Source organism: Schistocerca piceifrons, chromosome 7 (assembly GCF_021461385.2).
Source record: "Schistocerca piceifrons isolate TAMUIC-IGC-003096 chromosome 7, iqSchPice1.1, whole genome shotgun sequence".
Classification (NCBI taxonomy): domain Eukaryota; kingdom Metazoa; phylum Arthropoda; class Insecta; order Orthoptera; family Acrididae; genus Schistocerca; species Schistocerca piceifrons.
The window spans coordinates 33,131,146-33,148,138 of NC_060144.1; the positions used below are offsets into that span (position 1 = coordinate 33,131,146).

The 16,993-nt window shown below is 46.6% G+C and overlaps 1 protein-coding gene across 1 annotated transcript in view; it reads left to right on the forward strand.

Moving 5' to 3' along the window:
* Positions 1-16,993, forward strand: part of LOC124805405 (zinc finger protein 74-like) — a 517,252-nt gene that overhangs the window by 447,957 nt on the left and 52,302 nt on the right. Inside the window, exon 5 of the mRNA XM_047265966.1 lies at positions 6,011-6,706. Within this exon, the coding sequence (XP_047121922.1) occupies positions 6,011-6,706 (696 nt within the window). The remainder of the gene's footprint in view (positions 1-6,010; positions 6,707-16,993) is intronic.

Sequence of the window (16,993 nt, forward strand, 5' to 3'; positions counted from 1 at the left end):
AGGTCCTTGGTTCAAGTACTCCCTCTATGAAAAGTTTAATTTTTTATTTTCAGACAGTTTGAAAACGTTAAAAACATACGTTTTGACAGAGCACAGGGAGAACTGTGCGTCTTTGAAACTGTTGCATTCATTTGTTGCAGTTTATGTGACAAACTCTTATGTTTTCATCACTTTTTTGGGAGTGATTATGACATCCACAAGAAAACCTAAATCGGGCAAGGTAGAAGAATCTTTTTACCCATTCGCCAAGTGTACAAGTTAGGTGGGTCGACAACATATTCCTCTTATGTGACGCACATGCCATCACCTGTGTCGTATAGAATATATCAGACGTGTATTCCTGTGGAGGACCTATGACCTATGACCTACTAATCGCACGGTTTTGCGGTGCGATCGCAAAACACAGACACTAAACTTATTACTGCAGACAGAGACGTCAATGAACGAACGGACAGATCATAACTTTGCGAAAATACGGAAAGTAAACTTTCACTCGAGGGAAGACTTGAACCAAGGCCCTCTCGTTCCACATCCGCTCACACTAACCACGGGACCACGTCGCTCCTAACATCACACTATCTTGCGCTTGGACTCCTCAGTTTGTATATTTTGCTTATTTTTTTCTTAGTTCCACACAACTTCTTCCTGTTTTCTCGATTGATTTGTGTACAGTTTTTCAAGGCCTATCCACTTTGCCAACTTGCAACTAAATCCGATGGGGGTGCGATGGGGAGGTTCCCTTGTAAGGTTTACGTTAGACGTTAAACAGTGTGTATGTGCGTACAGATGTGATACTGTTACGCAGGCCGATCCACCACGGCAAAGTCGTATCAAACCGGATGGGAAAAATCGGTTTCTAATTGTCCTGAGGCCAATCACCGCATATAAAGTACCAGTCAAAATAAAATCGGGTTATTAATGTCCATGTGACTGGCGTGAACTTGTTCAATATGCTGTCCACCGTTTTCTACAAGTTGAAACCGAGAAACAGCATGCTCCACAACTAATCGAAGTGTCTTCTGGGACACTTTCAGAATGTGTTGCGCAATGCGTGCCTTCAATGCGGCCAAGTTTGCAATCGGAACACTGAACACGAAGTCTTTCAGATAGCCGTACAGCCAGAAGTCACACGGATTAAGATCAGGTTATCGGGACGGCCAGGCTGTAGGGAATTAGCGGCTGATAATTCTAGCATTTCCAAAATGGCGCTTCAGCAGCTGCTTAAGTCGACCTGCAATGTGAGGAGGTGCACCATCTTGCATAAAAAATGATCCCATCCACACATCCACGCTGTTGGAGACCTGGGATGGCGTGGTTGCGTAAAAGACACTCATAGCGCTTACCAATGACGGTACAGGTAACAGGACCGGAAGCACCTGTCTCTTCAAAAAAATCATGATAAATGATGCCGTAAACCCGCACCACACAGTGACCTTTTCAGGATGAAGTGTGCCTGGTTCATTTGCGTGTGAATTTCCGTTACCCATATTCGAGAATTCTGTGCATTGATATATCCTGTCAGATGGAAGTGGGTTTCGTCTGTCCACAAAATCTTCGAAGGCCAGTCATTGTCCACTTCCATCCGAGCAAGCAACAATAAAGCAAGGTATCTCTTGCCGGTCAACTGGAAGCAACTTGTGCACGTGGGTAATTTTGAATGGACAGCAAAGAACGATGTTTTGCAAGATCTTACGCGCCGTGCTCACGGGCTTGTCCAATATTCGGGCAATTCTTCGTGCACTACACGTTTGCACACCACCACTCGTCTCCTCCTGCACTGCATTGCTGTGGCCTCTGCTTCTACTGACGTCGAATCAATTCGTTTCCTTCCTCTACCAGGTTGCACACCAAAATAACCCGTCTTTTCGAGTTTCCGAATCATTTTCTCCAGACCCACCGTCATCCGACCAAAGCCTTTTTTCAAACACTTCATTGTCTGGAACCTGTAGAGCGAGTTGTGCACAGTCATCATTCTTGTTCAGATGTTCAAATGTGTGTGAATTCCTAAGGTACCAAACTGCAGACGCCATCGGTCCCTAGACTTACACACTACGTAAACCAACTTATGCTAAGAACAACACACACATCCATGCCCGACGGAGGACTCGAAACTCCGGCGGCAGGGGCCTCGCAATCCGTAACGTGGCGCCTCAAACCACGTGCCGTATCATTCAAAAAATGGTTCAAATGGCTCTAAGCACTATGCGACTTAACTTCTGAAGTCATCAGTCGCCTAGAACTTAGATCTAATTAAACCTAACTAACCTAAGGACATCATACACATCCATGCCCGAGGCAGGATTCGAGCCTGCTACCGTAGCGGTCGCTCGGTTCCAGACTGTAGCGTCTAGAACCGCACGGCGACTCCGGCCGGCCGTCGCATCATTCTTGTAATACAGCTTTACAAGCAGAATGCGATCCTGCATTGAGACAGTCATGGCGAACTTCGCAGACGCGGAAGAAGGAAAAGCCGTGTACCTGGCGTGTTTATGCCAACATCATTGGGTCGTGCGCCATGGGGCATGGGTCGTGTTTTCATTTACGTATTCTGACACATACAGCGCCATCTGTTGATCAATTTTCACACTATTTTTTTCTTCTGCCATACGTTTTCCCCCTTCCCCGATACTATTCCGTTGCAATTTGACGTCACTCTGACCAGTGGCGTTATTTCTAAGTGTTTTGAAAGTTTAATTCTAATCACATCCAGAGAGCATCGTCGGCAAGTTGCTTGTGCGTGTGCCTCTGGCCTTCTCGTGTTATGTGCTCTTGATCCAGCGCCTACTAGCGATCTCCGCGTTACATCTTTGCCGACTGGTGTGCTGGCGACAGCCTACGCCAGCACATTGCCGATCAACGTCAATAACATCGTCATACTGCGGACATTTCCAGACAGTATGATCTGGTGTGCCTTCTTCACCACAGACCCATTAGGTGGTTCTTCTCTGAGCCGTTCAATACCGGTAAGTAACTTAAGACCAATGACCCGTCAAGAAGTGTGTCAGACCTTCTTAGGAATTTAGGTGCCTCATTTCCAGTGTCTGCTCTATGTTTGGGACAAAAGCTAAAGTGCTCCTCGCTGTTTGCGAATCATCTGACAGAGGCGGAGGATCTGGTTTTGAATTTCCTGTTTGCCTATGCCCCGTATTCTCATTAGATTCTGCGCTTCATGTTTTGCTCTTTTTTCATTCAATCCATCTCCTACTTTTTCCTACCTAGACGTGGACTGGGTGTAACCAAGTACTTCCTGCAACGCCTCAACAGACGCAGTACCAACCGTTCCATGTTCTTCCCTGCTCTGCATTACCTACCGGTGCCGACGTTGTTAGCAGATGTCTGTGGACCAAAACACTGGCACAATATCCCATCATCGCACTTACGATAGCGTTACGATACGTTCTTATTGTTTGAGTTGATAGCTTTCAATCTAACCTTGCTAGACTAATAATTTTGTTCACCATTTCTTCAAGATGTGCAGAATATTTCTGTTACTCGTCCAAGAAGACGCCAAGGTACTGGATGACGGTCTTTCTCCATATGGGCCTGTTGCTTAATTTCATTATCGGGTGTCTTAACTGGTCACGTTTTAATAATAAGTACATGGCATTTTCATTCGTAGCTGACAATTTAACTGTTATAAATCATTCTCGATCTTCCTGTCGCGTTGGTTCAGGATAAAACCTCGTACTTTCGATGGTTACCTCCATCGGCTTCGTCAGAAGCAACTGACTCACAAAACTGCTACTGTGGTGTTCTTGTATAGCCCATAGACGTCTTGTGGTTGGTCGGGAAGTACACAGTGCTGTCAATGTCTGCGCTGGTGGCTCCCATCTTAGCGTAAACATTGCGACGAGTATCTCTGGCTCTTCTCTGACTCGAGAGTCGCTTCCCCGCACGGCTAAGAGGATATCCGCTGTAACGGTTGGAGTTATTCTCGCACAGTCTTATTTCTAAACCGTCTCTAATTACAAAATCTCAGTATGTGGGAGGCTGGGACAAAACTTTCGTTTCGTAAAATAACATTTTGTATATGTTTTTGAGGTTGTGCTCAGAAACTGTAGATTTCTCGGTACTCGAGTTTCAATATGCCGTTGATGTTCTGCAGAGCGATTGAGAACTATACAGATCGACTGACCGTTTTAATTACTTCCGCACTCAAAAGGGCTGTTAAAAAGCCCAGGGATCCTGAGGCTGAGACTCTTCTTAACTGGGTGTAGTAACTCGTTCATCGTCTTAGCTGCTCGGATAATAGCTCCTACATACTGCCTATTTTTCTGGATGTAGCTCCGGAGAACGGAAGGTTCAAATGGCTCTGAGCACTATGGGACTCAACTGCTGTGGTCGTAAGTCCCCTAGAACTTAGAACTACTTAAACCTAATTAACCTAAGGACATCACACACATCCATGCCCGAGGCAGGATTCGAACTTGCGACCGTAGCGGTCGTGCGGTTCCAGACTGTAGCGCCTTTAACCGCTCGGCCACTCTGGCCGGCGAGAACGGAAGGAATGCAATTCATGACTCATCACGTGAATGTTCAACATTTGCACGTTTCCTTGTCTTGGAGATCGCTGGCTTCATATCACAGCCATACGTTCGGATTTGGGGGGGGGGGGGGGTTGGTGGAAGGAGACCAGACAGCGAGGTCATTGGTCTCATCGGATTAGGGAAGGATGGGGAAGGAAGTGGGCCGTGCCCTTTCAGAGGAGCCATCCCGGCATTTGCCTGGAGTGATTTACGGAAATCACGGAAAACCTAAATCAGGATGGCCGGACGCGGGATTGAACCGTCGTCCTCCCGAATGCGAGTCCAGTGTCTAACCACAGCGCGATCTCGCTCGGTGTCATACGTTCGTAACGTGTACTTCAGATGATAAATTTCGGAATCCGAGTGGTGCTCGTCAGAAATTGTTTTGCTGTGTGTATTGGTGCATTTAGAGCTACTGTCTTCCGGACTGGATGGCGAAAACACTGTGCGCTAAGGTAGACATAGTGGGCGACGGCTCTCGGTGCGTGAAGTGGCCGAGGCGTCCATCCGACTTCCCTTGTACCAGGACTTGTAAGAATGACAGCCTTCCTTCCTTGCGACAGCTAACTGAAGGCTCCACGAGTACTGTTCCTATGTTGACTAAAATGATCAAGAGCTTCTACGCCGTGTAGCCGAACCACAGATATGTTGTCAACATAACGATAATTTAATGCACGTCCGTGAAAATATTGCATAAAGAAGATGGTCACTGATGGAGACAGCAGAGGACCCATAGCCATTCCATCCGTTATTTCATTAAATTTACTGTCTTCATAACATCTCGGAACAAGGTTTTCGTTTCAGGAGGAAAATACTATGTCAACAGTTTCGGTGTGCCCTGCACAGCACTAGCACTCCGTCTTCAGGCCACAACTGACCCATCGGTACCACCGAACCGCCGTGTCATCCTCAGTTGAGGATGCGGATAGGAAGGGCGTGCGGTCAGCACACTCCTCCACAGGAACTTTCGTAAATAGTGAAGTTACGTCCAGGCTGACTAAAATATCGTTTGGGCCAACTCTAATCTGCTTAATTTTCTCTGTGAACATCTTCGAGTTTTTGATGTGACGTTCGCAGCGGCCAACTATAGAGTCATCAACTTAGTTAAATTTTCTCCAGCCTCTAGGTAGGAGTACCAATAGCGCTAACAATAGGCCGCAGTGGAGTACCTTCCTTGTGGACTGTAGGTGAACCGTACGACCTAGGAGGTCTAGGAGCTCGCGCTTTAAGATTTTTGTTTATATTCTCTGGTAGGCCAGAATTCTTCAAGAGCTCCACCGTTGTCCTGCTGTGCGACAGAGTTGGATTCCGTTCTTGGCCTCTGTACGTGCGATATTCCAACAACAGTGCCTCAGACCACTTAAATCCTTACCACAGATATACTGTTTGTTTCTCACCTGTGTACTGTTCTGGCGAGCAACTTGGCTGCTGAGAGATGGCCCACAGACTGGACGCTGACGCGGCCGGTGCGGACTGTGTTGCAGCGCGTGCTGCTAGACCACCCGTGCGGCGCGGGCGAGTCGGTGACAGTGATCCTGCAGGACGTCAGCCACGAGGACATGCGCCGCCTGCTCGACCTCATGTACACGGGCGGCGCGGAGGTGCCGGCGCACGACCTGTCGCGCTTCCTGCGCGCCGCGGAGGCCCTCGAGGTCAGCCTGCTGCAGTCGGCCGCGCTGCGCGTCTGCGAGGTCGCCGCCGAGCCCGCCGCCGCCGAGCCCGCCGCCGACGCCGCCCCCGCGACCGCCCCCGCCGCCAACCCCACGTCGCCACCGGAGCCCGCGGCGCCGCCTCCCAAAGCGCCTTCCCCACTGCGCTGCGCCTCGCCGCCGCCGCCGCCGCCGCCGCCGCCGCCGCCACCCCCGCAACCTACTGACTCCGCGCAGCAGATACCTCCGGCCCGGCAGCCCACACCGCCGCCGACCTGCCAGATTCCGCTACCGCCGCCGCCCCCGCCGCCCACCGCCGCCCACGGTCCCCCGCAGGCCGTGGCGGCGGCGCAGCTGGTGCGGGTCCCGGCGGTGCACGCGGTGTCGCTGCGCCACTGCCGCCCCCCGCCGCCCTGGCTGCCGCCGCCCACGTCCGCCTTCCTGCCAGTCTCTGACCCGGTGTCGCCCTGGGCCACGGGCACGCGCCGGCGCATCCAATCCTGGACGCTCTCAGACGGTGGCCCGGAGCAGGTTCGTGATCCCACCTGTACACGTACACTTGCAACACCGAGCATAGCCTCATCGGTACAGGGACACCTTGGGCAGCAGAATGTTGTCCTTCAGTGTCAACAAACGTCAAAAAAATATGAATTTCACTAGGACTGGAAGTGCTACAGGGGTCGGTTTGGGTCTTTTTCTTTTTTCTTTTTTTCTTTATTTCAAGATTTTAAACATGGCTGATACATCAACTGTTGAAATTCTTCACGAGAAAGGATGACAGCCAAAACAGTTTCAGGAAAAAAAATTTATTAAAATTCTTGACCAAGGTTTCGGTATATATAAATACACCTTCATCAAAAGTAGTTCATAGGCGAAGTATTGGTGCTAAACTGTTCGCATTGACCCTGTGCCTATAGTCATGTTGTACAAATGGAGATGATGTCTTAATTATTGACGACGCCTTTAACACAATTGTTTTATTAATCTCCATTGCATGATATAATTTTAGATATTTTACTTCTGATTTACTTCTTATTTATATATACCGAAACCTTGGTCAAGAATTTTAATAAATTTTTATCCTGCAACTGTTTTGGCTGTCATCCTTTATCGTGAAGAATTTCAACGGTTGCTGTTTCAGCCATGTTTAAAATCTTGAAATACGTTCCTGCCCAGGTTTCAAAGGCTGTTTCGAAATACATGGACATCTCTTTCTTCACTGTTAATTTCACACCTGACACAGGTAGGCTAGCAGCGGAATATTACGCCGCTCTTCGGCCACAGATAAAACTAAAGATACAAAAGAAGACAATCGTAGAATAGACAGGGTAGATATACAGACGTAGACATACAAAATTAAGACACACGGAGCCGTTCACGGGCGCAGAGTCCAAGATAAGGATGTTCGAGCACGTGGACACGCACAGAGATGATAGATGTCACACACGAACTTTGGAGCACAAACACTGGAACACTTGAGCACGAACACGACGCCACACACAAACACTTGGCGATGATCTCCGGCGCGCGAATGTCCACGTAACGTGTGCGAGTCCGGGGATCTGCCAAGAGGGGAAGAAGCGGGTGGGGGAGGAAGAGGGGAGAGCAAAGATGCCAATGGCAGAGGAGATGGTAGGAGGAAACCTCCATACCTCCTATGGGGGTAGGGGAAGCCCGGGGGAGGAGTGAGGACAAAGGGAGGAGGGAGGGAAGGGGGAGAGAAGGGAGAGAGGGCGCCCGTAGGAAGTGGGAGGGAGGACAAAGTTGGTAAGAGGGGTAAATGGAGGGGAGGAGGGCATCATCAGGGATGGGGAGCTGGTGGAAGCCACCTTGGGAGAGACCATGGAGAGTGGAGAGATGCAGAGCAGGTGGGATGTGGAAATACATGCGTGGCAGTGGACAGGGGCGGGAGAGGACGGGAGAGACAAGCGTGTGAGGAGGATCCGGTTTAAGGGAGGTGTAGAGGATCCGTATCCATTCGAGGAAAAGGAGGAGGAGGGGAACGGAATAAGGTCGTACAGGATCCGCGTGGGGGACGGGAGACGGATACGATAGGCGAGGCGAAGAGCATGGCGTTCTGGGATCTGAAGGGATTTGTAAAAGGTAAAGGAGGCGGAGATCCAGGCAAGGTGGGCGTAGCAAAGAATAGGGCGGGTGAGGGATTTATAGGTATGGAGGATGGTGGAAGGGTCCAGACCCCATGTACGGCCAGAAAGGAACTTGAGGAGACGGGAGCGTGCCTTGGCTTGGATCGTCCGGAGGTGGAGAGTCCAGGAGAGACGACGGTCGAGGGTGACGCCAAAGTACTTAAGGGTGGGAGTGAGGGCGATAGGACGGCCATCGATGGTGATATAGAAATCGAGGAGGCGGAAGGAAGGGGTGATTTTGCCTGCAATGATCGCCTGGGTCTCGGTTTCTTCCTATATATCAATAACACTAAATGTGAGGTATGACTGAATATTTTTGCATTTTGCAGCATAATGCAAGAATTATTGTGATACATGTGCATCCCTACACATTATAAACATTTATTACATATACACGGTAGTCCATTGATAGTGACCTGGTCAAATATCTCACGAAATAACTACAAACAACGAAACTTTACCCGCTAGATGGCGCTGCCATAAGTCAAACGGATATCAACTGAGTTTTTTAAATAGGAACCACCATTTTTATTACATATTCGTGTAGTACGTAAAGAAATATTAATGTTTTAGATGGACCACTTTTGTCGCTTTGTGATTGATGGCGCTGTAATAGTCACAAACATATGGCTCACAATTTTAGATAAACAGTTGGTAACAGGTAGATTTTTTGAATTAAAATTCAAAACGTAGGTACGTTTGAACATTTTATTTCGGTTGTTCCAACGTGATACATGTACCTTTGTGATATTATCATTTCTGAGAACGCATGCTGTAACAGCGTGATTACCTGTAAATACCACATTAATGCAATAAATGCTCAAAATGATGTCCGTCAACCTCATTGCATTTGGCAATACGATTATGACATTCCTCTCAACACCGAGCAATTCGCCCTCCGTAATGTTCGCACATGCATTGACAATGCGCTGACGCATGTTGTCAGCCGTTGTCGGTGGATCACGATAGCAAATAGCCTTCAACTTTCCCCACAGAAAGAAATCCCGTGACCATAGATGTTAAGTCCCACAGTGCTCAGAGCCATTTGACCAGCCAAGAAATCCCGGGACGTCAGATCCAGTGAATGTGCGGGCCATAGTATGGTGCTTCGACGACCAAGCCACCTGTCATGAAATATGCTTACCCCTTCAACCGCACGCGAACTATATGCCGGACATCCGTCATGTTGGAAGTACATCGCCATTCTGTCAGGCAGTGAAACATCTTGTAGTAACATCGGTAGAACGTTACGTAGGAAATCAGCATACATTGCACTATTTAGGTTGCCATCGATAAAAATGGGGCCCAATTATCCTTCCTCCCATAATGCCGCACCATACATTAACCCACCAAGGTCGCTGATGTTCCACTTGTCGCAGCCTTCGTGGATTTTCCGTTGCCCAGTAGTGCATATTATACCGGTTTACGTTACCGCTGTTGGTGAATGACGCTTCGTCGCTAAATAGAACGCGTGCAAAAAATCTGTCATCCTCCCGAAATTTCTCTTGTGCCCAGTGGCACAACTGTCCACGACGTTCAAAGTCGTCGCCATGCAATTCCTTGTGCATAGAAATATGGTGCGGGTGCAATCGATGCGTGATGACTGGGTGTTGTGCGATGTTCTTAGGTTAGTTAGGTTTAAGTAGTTCTAAGTTCTAGGGGACTGATGACTATAGATGTTAAGTTCCATAGTGCTCAGAGCCATATGAACCTTTTTGCAATCGATGTTGATGTAGCATTCTCAACACCGACGCTTTTGATCATCCCGATTCTCGCGCAATTTGTCTGCTACTGATGTGCGGATTAGCCGCGACAGCAGCTAGAACACGAACTTGGGCATCATCATTTATTACAGGTCGTGTTTGAGGTTTCACATGTGGCTGAACACTTCCTGTTTCCTTAAATAACGTAACTATCCGGCGAAAGGTCCGGACACTTGGATGATGTCGTCCAAGATATCGAGCAGCATACATAGTACACGCTCGTTGGGCATTTTGATCACAATAGCCATACATCAACACGATATCAACCTTTTCTGCAATTGGTAAACGGTCCATTTTTACACTGGTAATATATCACGGAGCAAATACCGTCTGTTCTGGTGGAATGTTACGTGATACCACGTACTTATCCGCTTGTGACTATTATAGCGCCATCTATCACAAAGCGAAAAAAGTGGTCCAACGAAAACATCTTTGTTTTTACGTGCTACACGAATATGTAATAAAAATGGGGGTTCTCACATTAAGGAAAGCAGTTGATATCCGTTTGGCCCTTGGCAGCGCCATCTAGCGGGCCAACCATAGTGCTATCTGGTTTCCCCCTTCAAGCTAGACGAGTTTCGTTTTTGTAGGTTTTCGTTTGATGCTTATTTCGTGAGATATTTGGCCCGGTCACCATCAATGAACCACCATGTATATGTATGTACGTATGTTCCATATCTTATCCTAACCACCAAATTTGGTACTGATATCACTTATTGTATGAAGGCAATCGCTGTGAGGATAACAACCACAACCACATACTTAAAAAGCGACGGGGGATGGGGGGGGGGGGAGGCAGTTTAGCTCACGACACTCGAATTCGCGGACTTTATTCATCCTGTATTTGAGAATGAGGTCACTTAATGGATGCAGCAATATTTACACGCAATTTCAAATCTTTACGAAATAATTTCTCGCGGCCAATCTCCGTTATGTTTGCCGCCTTCAACATTTTCGCGTTCACGCAGTAAAACTGCTGTATAATGCACGTCGTTTTAATGTATTACTTGTTTACTACTAACTGTATTCATGACACATTTTGATGACGCTTTACACTTACATCTCCGAATATACCTGCTAAGTTATACCATTGATCGACACATACTTCATTAAATATGAAGACGTAAATATTCGTATGCTCCCTCACGATTGTTTTCGTGTTATACACTGAAGAGCCAAATAATCTGGTACACCTGCCTAACATCGTGTAGGGCCTCCGTAAGCACGCAGAAGTGCCGCAACATGTCGTGGCATGGATTCGATAAATGTCTGTAGTAGTGCTGGAGGTAACTGATTCCACGAATCCTGCACGACTGCCCATAGATCCGCAAGAGTAGGAGGGGGTGGAGATCTCTTATTACCAGCACTTTGGAAGGCATCCCAGATATGCTCAACAATGTTCGTGTCTGAGGAGTCTGAGTGTTTAAACCGAGAAGAGTGTTCCAGGAGCCACCCCAATTCTGGAAGTGTGGGGTGTCACATTGGCCTGCTCGAACTGCCCAAGTCCGTCGGAATGCACAATGGACATGAATGGATGCAGTGTATCAGGCAGGATGCTTACTTATGTGTCAGATTTAGTTGTATATAGACGCTTCAGGGGTCCATATCACTCCAACTGCACACGCCCCAAACCATTACAGATCCTCTACAAGCTTGAAGGGTCCCCTGCTGACACGTAGGGTCCATGGATTCATTAGGTTGTCTCCATACCCGTACACGTCCGTTCGCTCGATACAATTTGAAACGAGACTCGTCCGACGAGGCAACGTGTTTCCAGTCACCAGAAATCCAATGTCGGTGTCGACGGGCTCAGGCGACGCATAAGGCTTTGTGTCGTGCAGTCATCAAGGGTAAACGAGTGGGCCTTCGGCTCCGAAGGCCCATATCGGTGATGTTTCGTTCAATGCTTCCCACGCTGACAGTTGTTCATAGCCCAGCAATGAAATCTGCAACAATTTGCGGAAGGTCTGCACTTCTGCCTCGTTGAACGATTCTCCTCAGTCATCGCTATTTCCGCTGTTGCAGGATCTTTGCCGGGCCGCAGCGGTCGCAGATTTGGTGTTTTACCGGATTCCTGATATTCACGGTAAACTCATGAAATGGTTGTACGGGAAAATCCCCACTCCATCGCTGCCTCGGAGATGCTGTGTCCCATCGCTCGTGCGCCGACTGTAACAGCACGTTCAGGCTCACTTAAATCTTGATAACCTGCCCTTGCAGCAGCAGCAACCTATCTAAAAACTGCGCCAGACACTTGTTTTATACAGTATTTGCCGACCGCAGCGCCGTTTCATGTTTACATATCTCTGAATATGCGTGCCTATACCGCTTTCTTTGACACTTCAGAGTATTAATTCCTTTGCTCAAAAGTATTCTAATTAGCACTCTGTAAGCCATGTTCTGACACGTTCCATGACCCAACAGATATGACTCGCACATAATAAACAAATGGTAACAGGCAAAAAGCGCGTAATACACGTTAATCCTTTCATCGTCGTACCTCATCTAACAGCCCCAATTTCACTCGTGCTGCCGGCTGTCATGGCCGAGCGGTTCTAGGCCCTTCAGTCCGGAAGCGCGCTGCTGCTACGGTCGCAGGTTTGAATCCTGCCTCGGACATGGATGTATGTGCTGTCCTTAGGTTAGTTAGATTTAAGTAGTTCTCAATCTAGGGAACTGATGACCTCAGATGTTAAGTCCCACAGTGCTCAGAGCCATTTTGACACGTGTTGTCTGTAAGACTCCTCCATATACATCTATCAAGATAAACCCTATTGTTCAAGACATCATTGTGGTTCTACTCTGAATGCAATGCCTATCGTTACATACAAATACATCCATAGTCTGCAAACAACTGTGGAGGACGTAGTAGATGGTTCGTTCCACAATAAACAGTCATGAGGGCTACTTCCTGCTCCATTCACGTAATCAGAGCGCAGGAGAAATGATTGTTTAAACGCCTATTAGTATAACCTTACTATCGCGAACCATACTGGACCTGTATGTACTGTGTTGTAGTATATTCCCACATTGATTAGTGAAAGCTATTTCTGGACATTTTATAAGTAGGCTTTCTCGGGATAGTCCGCCTTTATGTTTTTGTCACTTCAGCATCTGCAGCATCTCTGTGAGAGACAGGGCGCCAAGTAAGCCCTTAAACTTATACGTTCAGTATCCTCTATTTCGTACGCTCGGAAGGAGCTAGATATCTCCCTGGCCACTGTCAAGCGAAGCGAAGGAATTCTGTTGCCTTGTAACAAAAAATAACGTATGAGAGACGAATCAAAGAGGACATAAAAAGCAGACCAGCGCAGGCTAAGAAAGCATTCCTAGCTAAAACAGGTATACCGGTATCAAACATTGGCCATAATTTGAGGCAGAAACTTCTGAGAATTTACGTCTCGAGCGAGCCATTGAACGGTAGTGAAACATGAACTGTGGGAAAACCGGAAAAGAAGAAATTCGAAGCGCGGTGCTACAAAACGATGTTGAACATTTGATAGATAAGCAACGAGGAGTTTCTCGGAAAAATCGATAAGATGAGAAACATGTGGAGAAACTGAGAAAGAGAAGTGACAGGATTATAAGACATGTGCTAGGCTCCAGAGACAAAACTTCCCTTGTACCAAATGGAGATGCAGAAGCAAAAATTGCGTAGGAAGAATAAAAGTGTACTATATATCCAAAAAATAATTGAGTATGTTGGGTGCCAGTGCTGCTCTGAAATAAAAAAGTTTGTACAGGGGAGAAGTAGTGTCGGTCTACATTAAACCAGTCACAGAATTATTGAAACAAATGAGAAACCGTCGTGTGACAGAATGCTTTTGCGAATGGGTGAGTTCGGAGGGTTCTCGAGGGTCGTCTACTAGAGATTCCAAAGGTGCCTCAACTCCTCTCCTGCCCTGCCGATCATGTTTCCTCTACACAAAGTCACATCAGTGCCGTGTCAGTTGTAGGGCTAGGTACAATGTACAAGAGAGAGACAGGGACTAGCGTTCCAGAAAAACTCCAGCTGCTACTCCCATCCCCATAACTAACAGATTCGAGTTGCCGTCTTCCACTGAAACCGAAACTGAGCCAGTGGAATTACCTTTACCTGTTGGGCAATCTGCTCTGTCCTGTGTCAAGAGGAGGATATCGTAAAACGATAAGGGTCTATTATGCATCAGAATTTCAGACTTATGGCGAACATTGGTACCTCTTAGGGCAGCAAAGGATGTGTAGGAAAATCAGTTGCACACGGTGAGTATGATTCAGAGTGCTTGAGGATCTCATTCAGCATGTTGAAGAATCTACTCCGGCAGCCATTGAAGGGATAGGGTGCAAATAGCTGTGATGGAGTTTGCAACAAAGTATTCCTATTGTCTGGAATCCGACACCATATTAGATCATTAGATCATTGCAGTGAGTGCCAGAGAAGTTTTACAAGTCCAGCCCTGCTCACTGAGTTACAACGAAGCTCACAATTTGCAGCATAGTCCCCGGAACGGATCATGGTTCCCTGAGTCCTAGTAGACTCGAAGGCTTGAACCAGAGCTTCAAAGTTTCTATGACAAGCTATGCTGCTACTTCCTAGACCAGTATCATGTGTTTCAGAATTGTAGGACCGACCTATATGGGTCAGGTGCCCTTACACATCTGAAGCTGTTAGCCAAGTAGCTATGTGTGAGCTACACGCAAGAAGGGTTGGATGTTTTAGATTAGACGACTCTCCATCCAATTCAGGTACCTATAGGGGAACCGGAATTGTCAATACAATACCCAAGCAAGTGGTACAGACACGAGTATTAAAATCCTAGAGATTAACAGCTGAAGACTTTGAAACAATATGTGAGGGTTTGAAGTTCTCCTGAAAGGCAGTGTTCCAGTACTACTAGATAGAGCAAGTGAGTTAAAATTTGAAACTGATTACAGTGAGATTTTTGTGGAAAATTTAAGTGTAGATTGATGATAAATGGGAGTTCCGTATTTGTCACAGTGGACAAGAAATTCAAGTCATTGTAGGTGCATGCGAGCATGTTATTGAAAGATTCAGTATCAAACGTAGGCTTAAAATTATAATAGCACATTTTAATTAACTACCAAACCCACCTCCAGGTGTAACCGAAGGCTTTGCAGAAAACTTGAATTCACAAGTAAGTACGTAAGTTCCTCAATCGTACTGTCATCATCGGGAGGGACTTACAATCATCCAGTAATCAATTTGTGAAATGACAGTTTTGTAAGTGATGTTCGAGACAAGACGTCCTGCAAAGCATTACCAAATACTTCACAAAGAAGTCTAGAACAGATAGTTTGGAAATACGTTGAATCCAATAGCAACATACAGAGCTGCTCTGTTTGAGGATGTCCACATTGAAACTGGTATCAGTAACGATGAGGTAGTTATTGCAACAACGTTTTCGAATTACGAAAAAATCCCCATACGGTAACACCACGTCCTCCGAACTGCTCCATTCTCACTGCAGATAATGGCAAGCAATGTTCTCCAGGCATAACCAAATACAAACTCTTCCATCGGGTTGTTACATACAACAGCGTGATTTATCATTCCAAATCAGTCGTTTCCACTCCTACAGTGTCCAGCAGCTTCGTTTCTGAACATCCTCAAGCTTAGCTTAGAAGTGACTACAGAAAACTGTCCGTCAGTACGAGATCTACCTGGCCTTGGTTTAACTGTGTTTGTTCCTAAGCGTCTCCACTTCTCATTCACACAGGTAGCAGTGTACGTGAGCTGCTTCATAAGAGTTTAAATATTCCTGCTGGACAAATGACCCGTCGTGCTATCACTACTTAGCTACTGAAACCCAGGACGCCCCGCCTACTTTACCACTGGCGGGTCTGTTTCTCGTGTCATCTAGTGGTCAGTCCAGCATCACGCAGACGTGGCTGGTCACATTTTATCGGATAGTTTATATACCCTGACGGGAACGATTCTCTGTGGTACAGAGGCACTGTAAATAACCTTCTAAAGAAACAATAGCAGATGCACAACAAATAATAGGGCAATAGACAGAGCGATGCTGAATGAAAAGTATTTGGCGGTAAAGAAGGCAATGTATATGTGCCGCAGTAGAATGTTAACCAAAGATCTTTCACAAAACCAAAATAAAATTTGCTCATGTGTGAGGACTCTTAGTGGTGCCAAAGTTATGGACGATGCAATGACTGAAACTCTGAAACTGAGAACAGCGAAGCAGAAATCGTAAAAACTAATGAATGATCCAGGGTCACAGTGAATTCCGGTTAGACTCTACGCCGAATTCGCTGCTCAACAAAAAACGTGCCTTGTAGTTAGAAGAAAACATAGGTAACACACATCTACAAGAAGGGAGGCCAGACTAAACTACCGCCAAATATCCTTGACATCCATTTGTTGTAGAATCTTAGAACACATTCTGAGTTTAAACGTAATGAGGTATTTCGAGCAGAATATACTCCACCGCTTACGTTTCTCACATGGCATCCTGAAAGCCATGAATAAATGTAGGGTTTATGCAGTATTTCTTGATTTCCAAAAACCATTTGCCCCAGTACGACACCTAGGTTTACTATTTCAAGTATGATAGTGGTAAAAGTTTCGTCAACTTGCTTTAATTCTTGAAAAATATAAAACTGTGCACTGCATAAAACGAAGAGTCTTGATGTCCTATGACTGTAACATCAGCTGGTCGCAATTGAATTCGAACAAATACAAAACATACCAGGGTGTTAACAATTTTTAGCGATGGGAAATGCTACGATGACTTAGACCCAGTCATAAATAAAGCGGTACATCTCGGTTTATTTCTAAGCACTGGAGAATGCAATCAGTGCACAAAGCAGATTACTGACAAACAGTCGTACAACTCATAGTGTAACATTGCTCAGTGATGTGGGACCCGTACTAAACAGGAGTAATAGAGTTC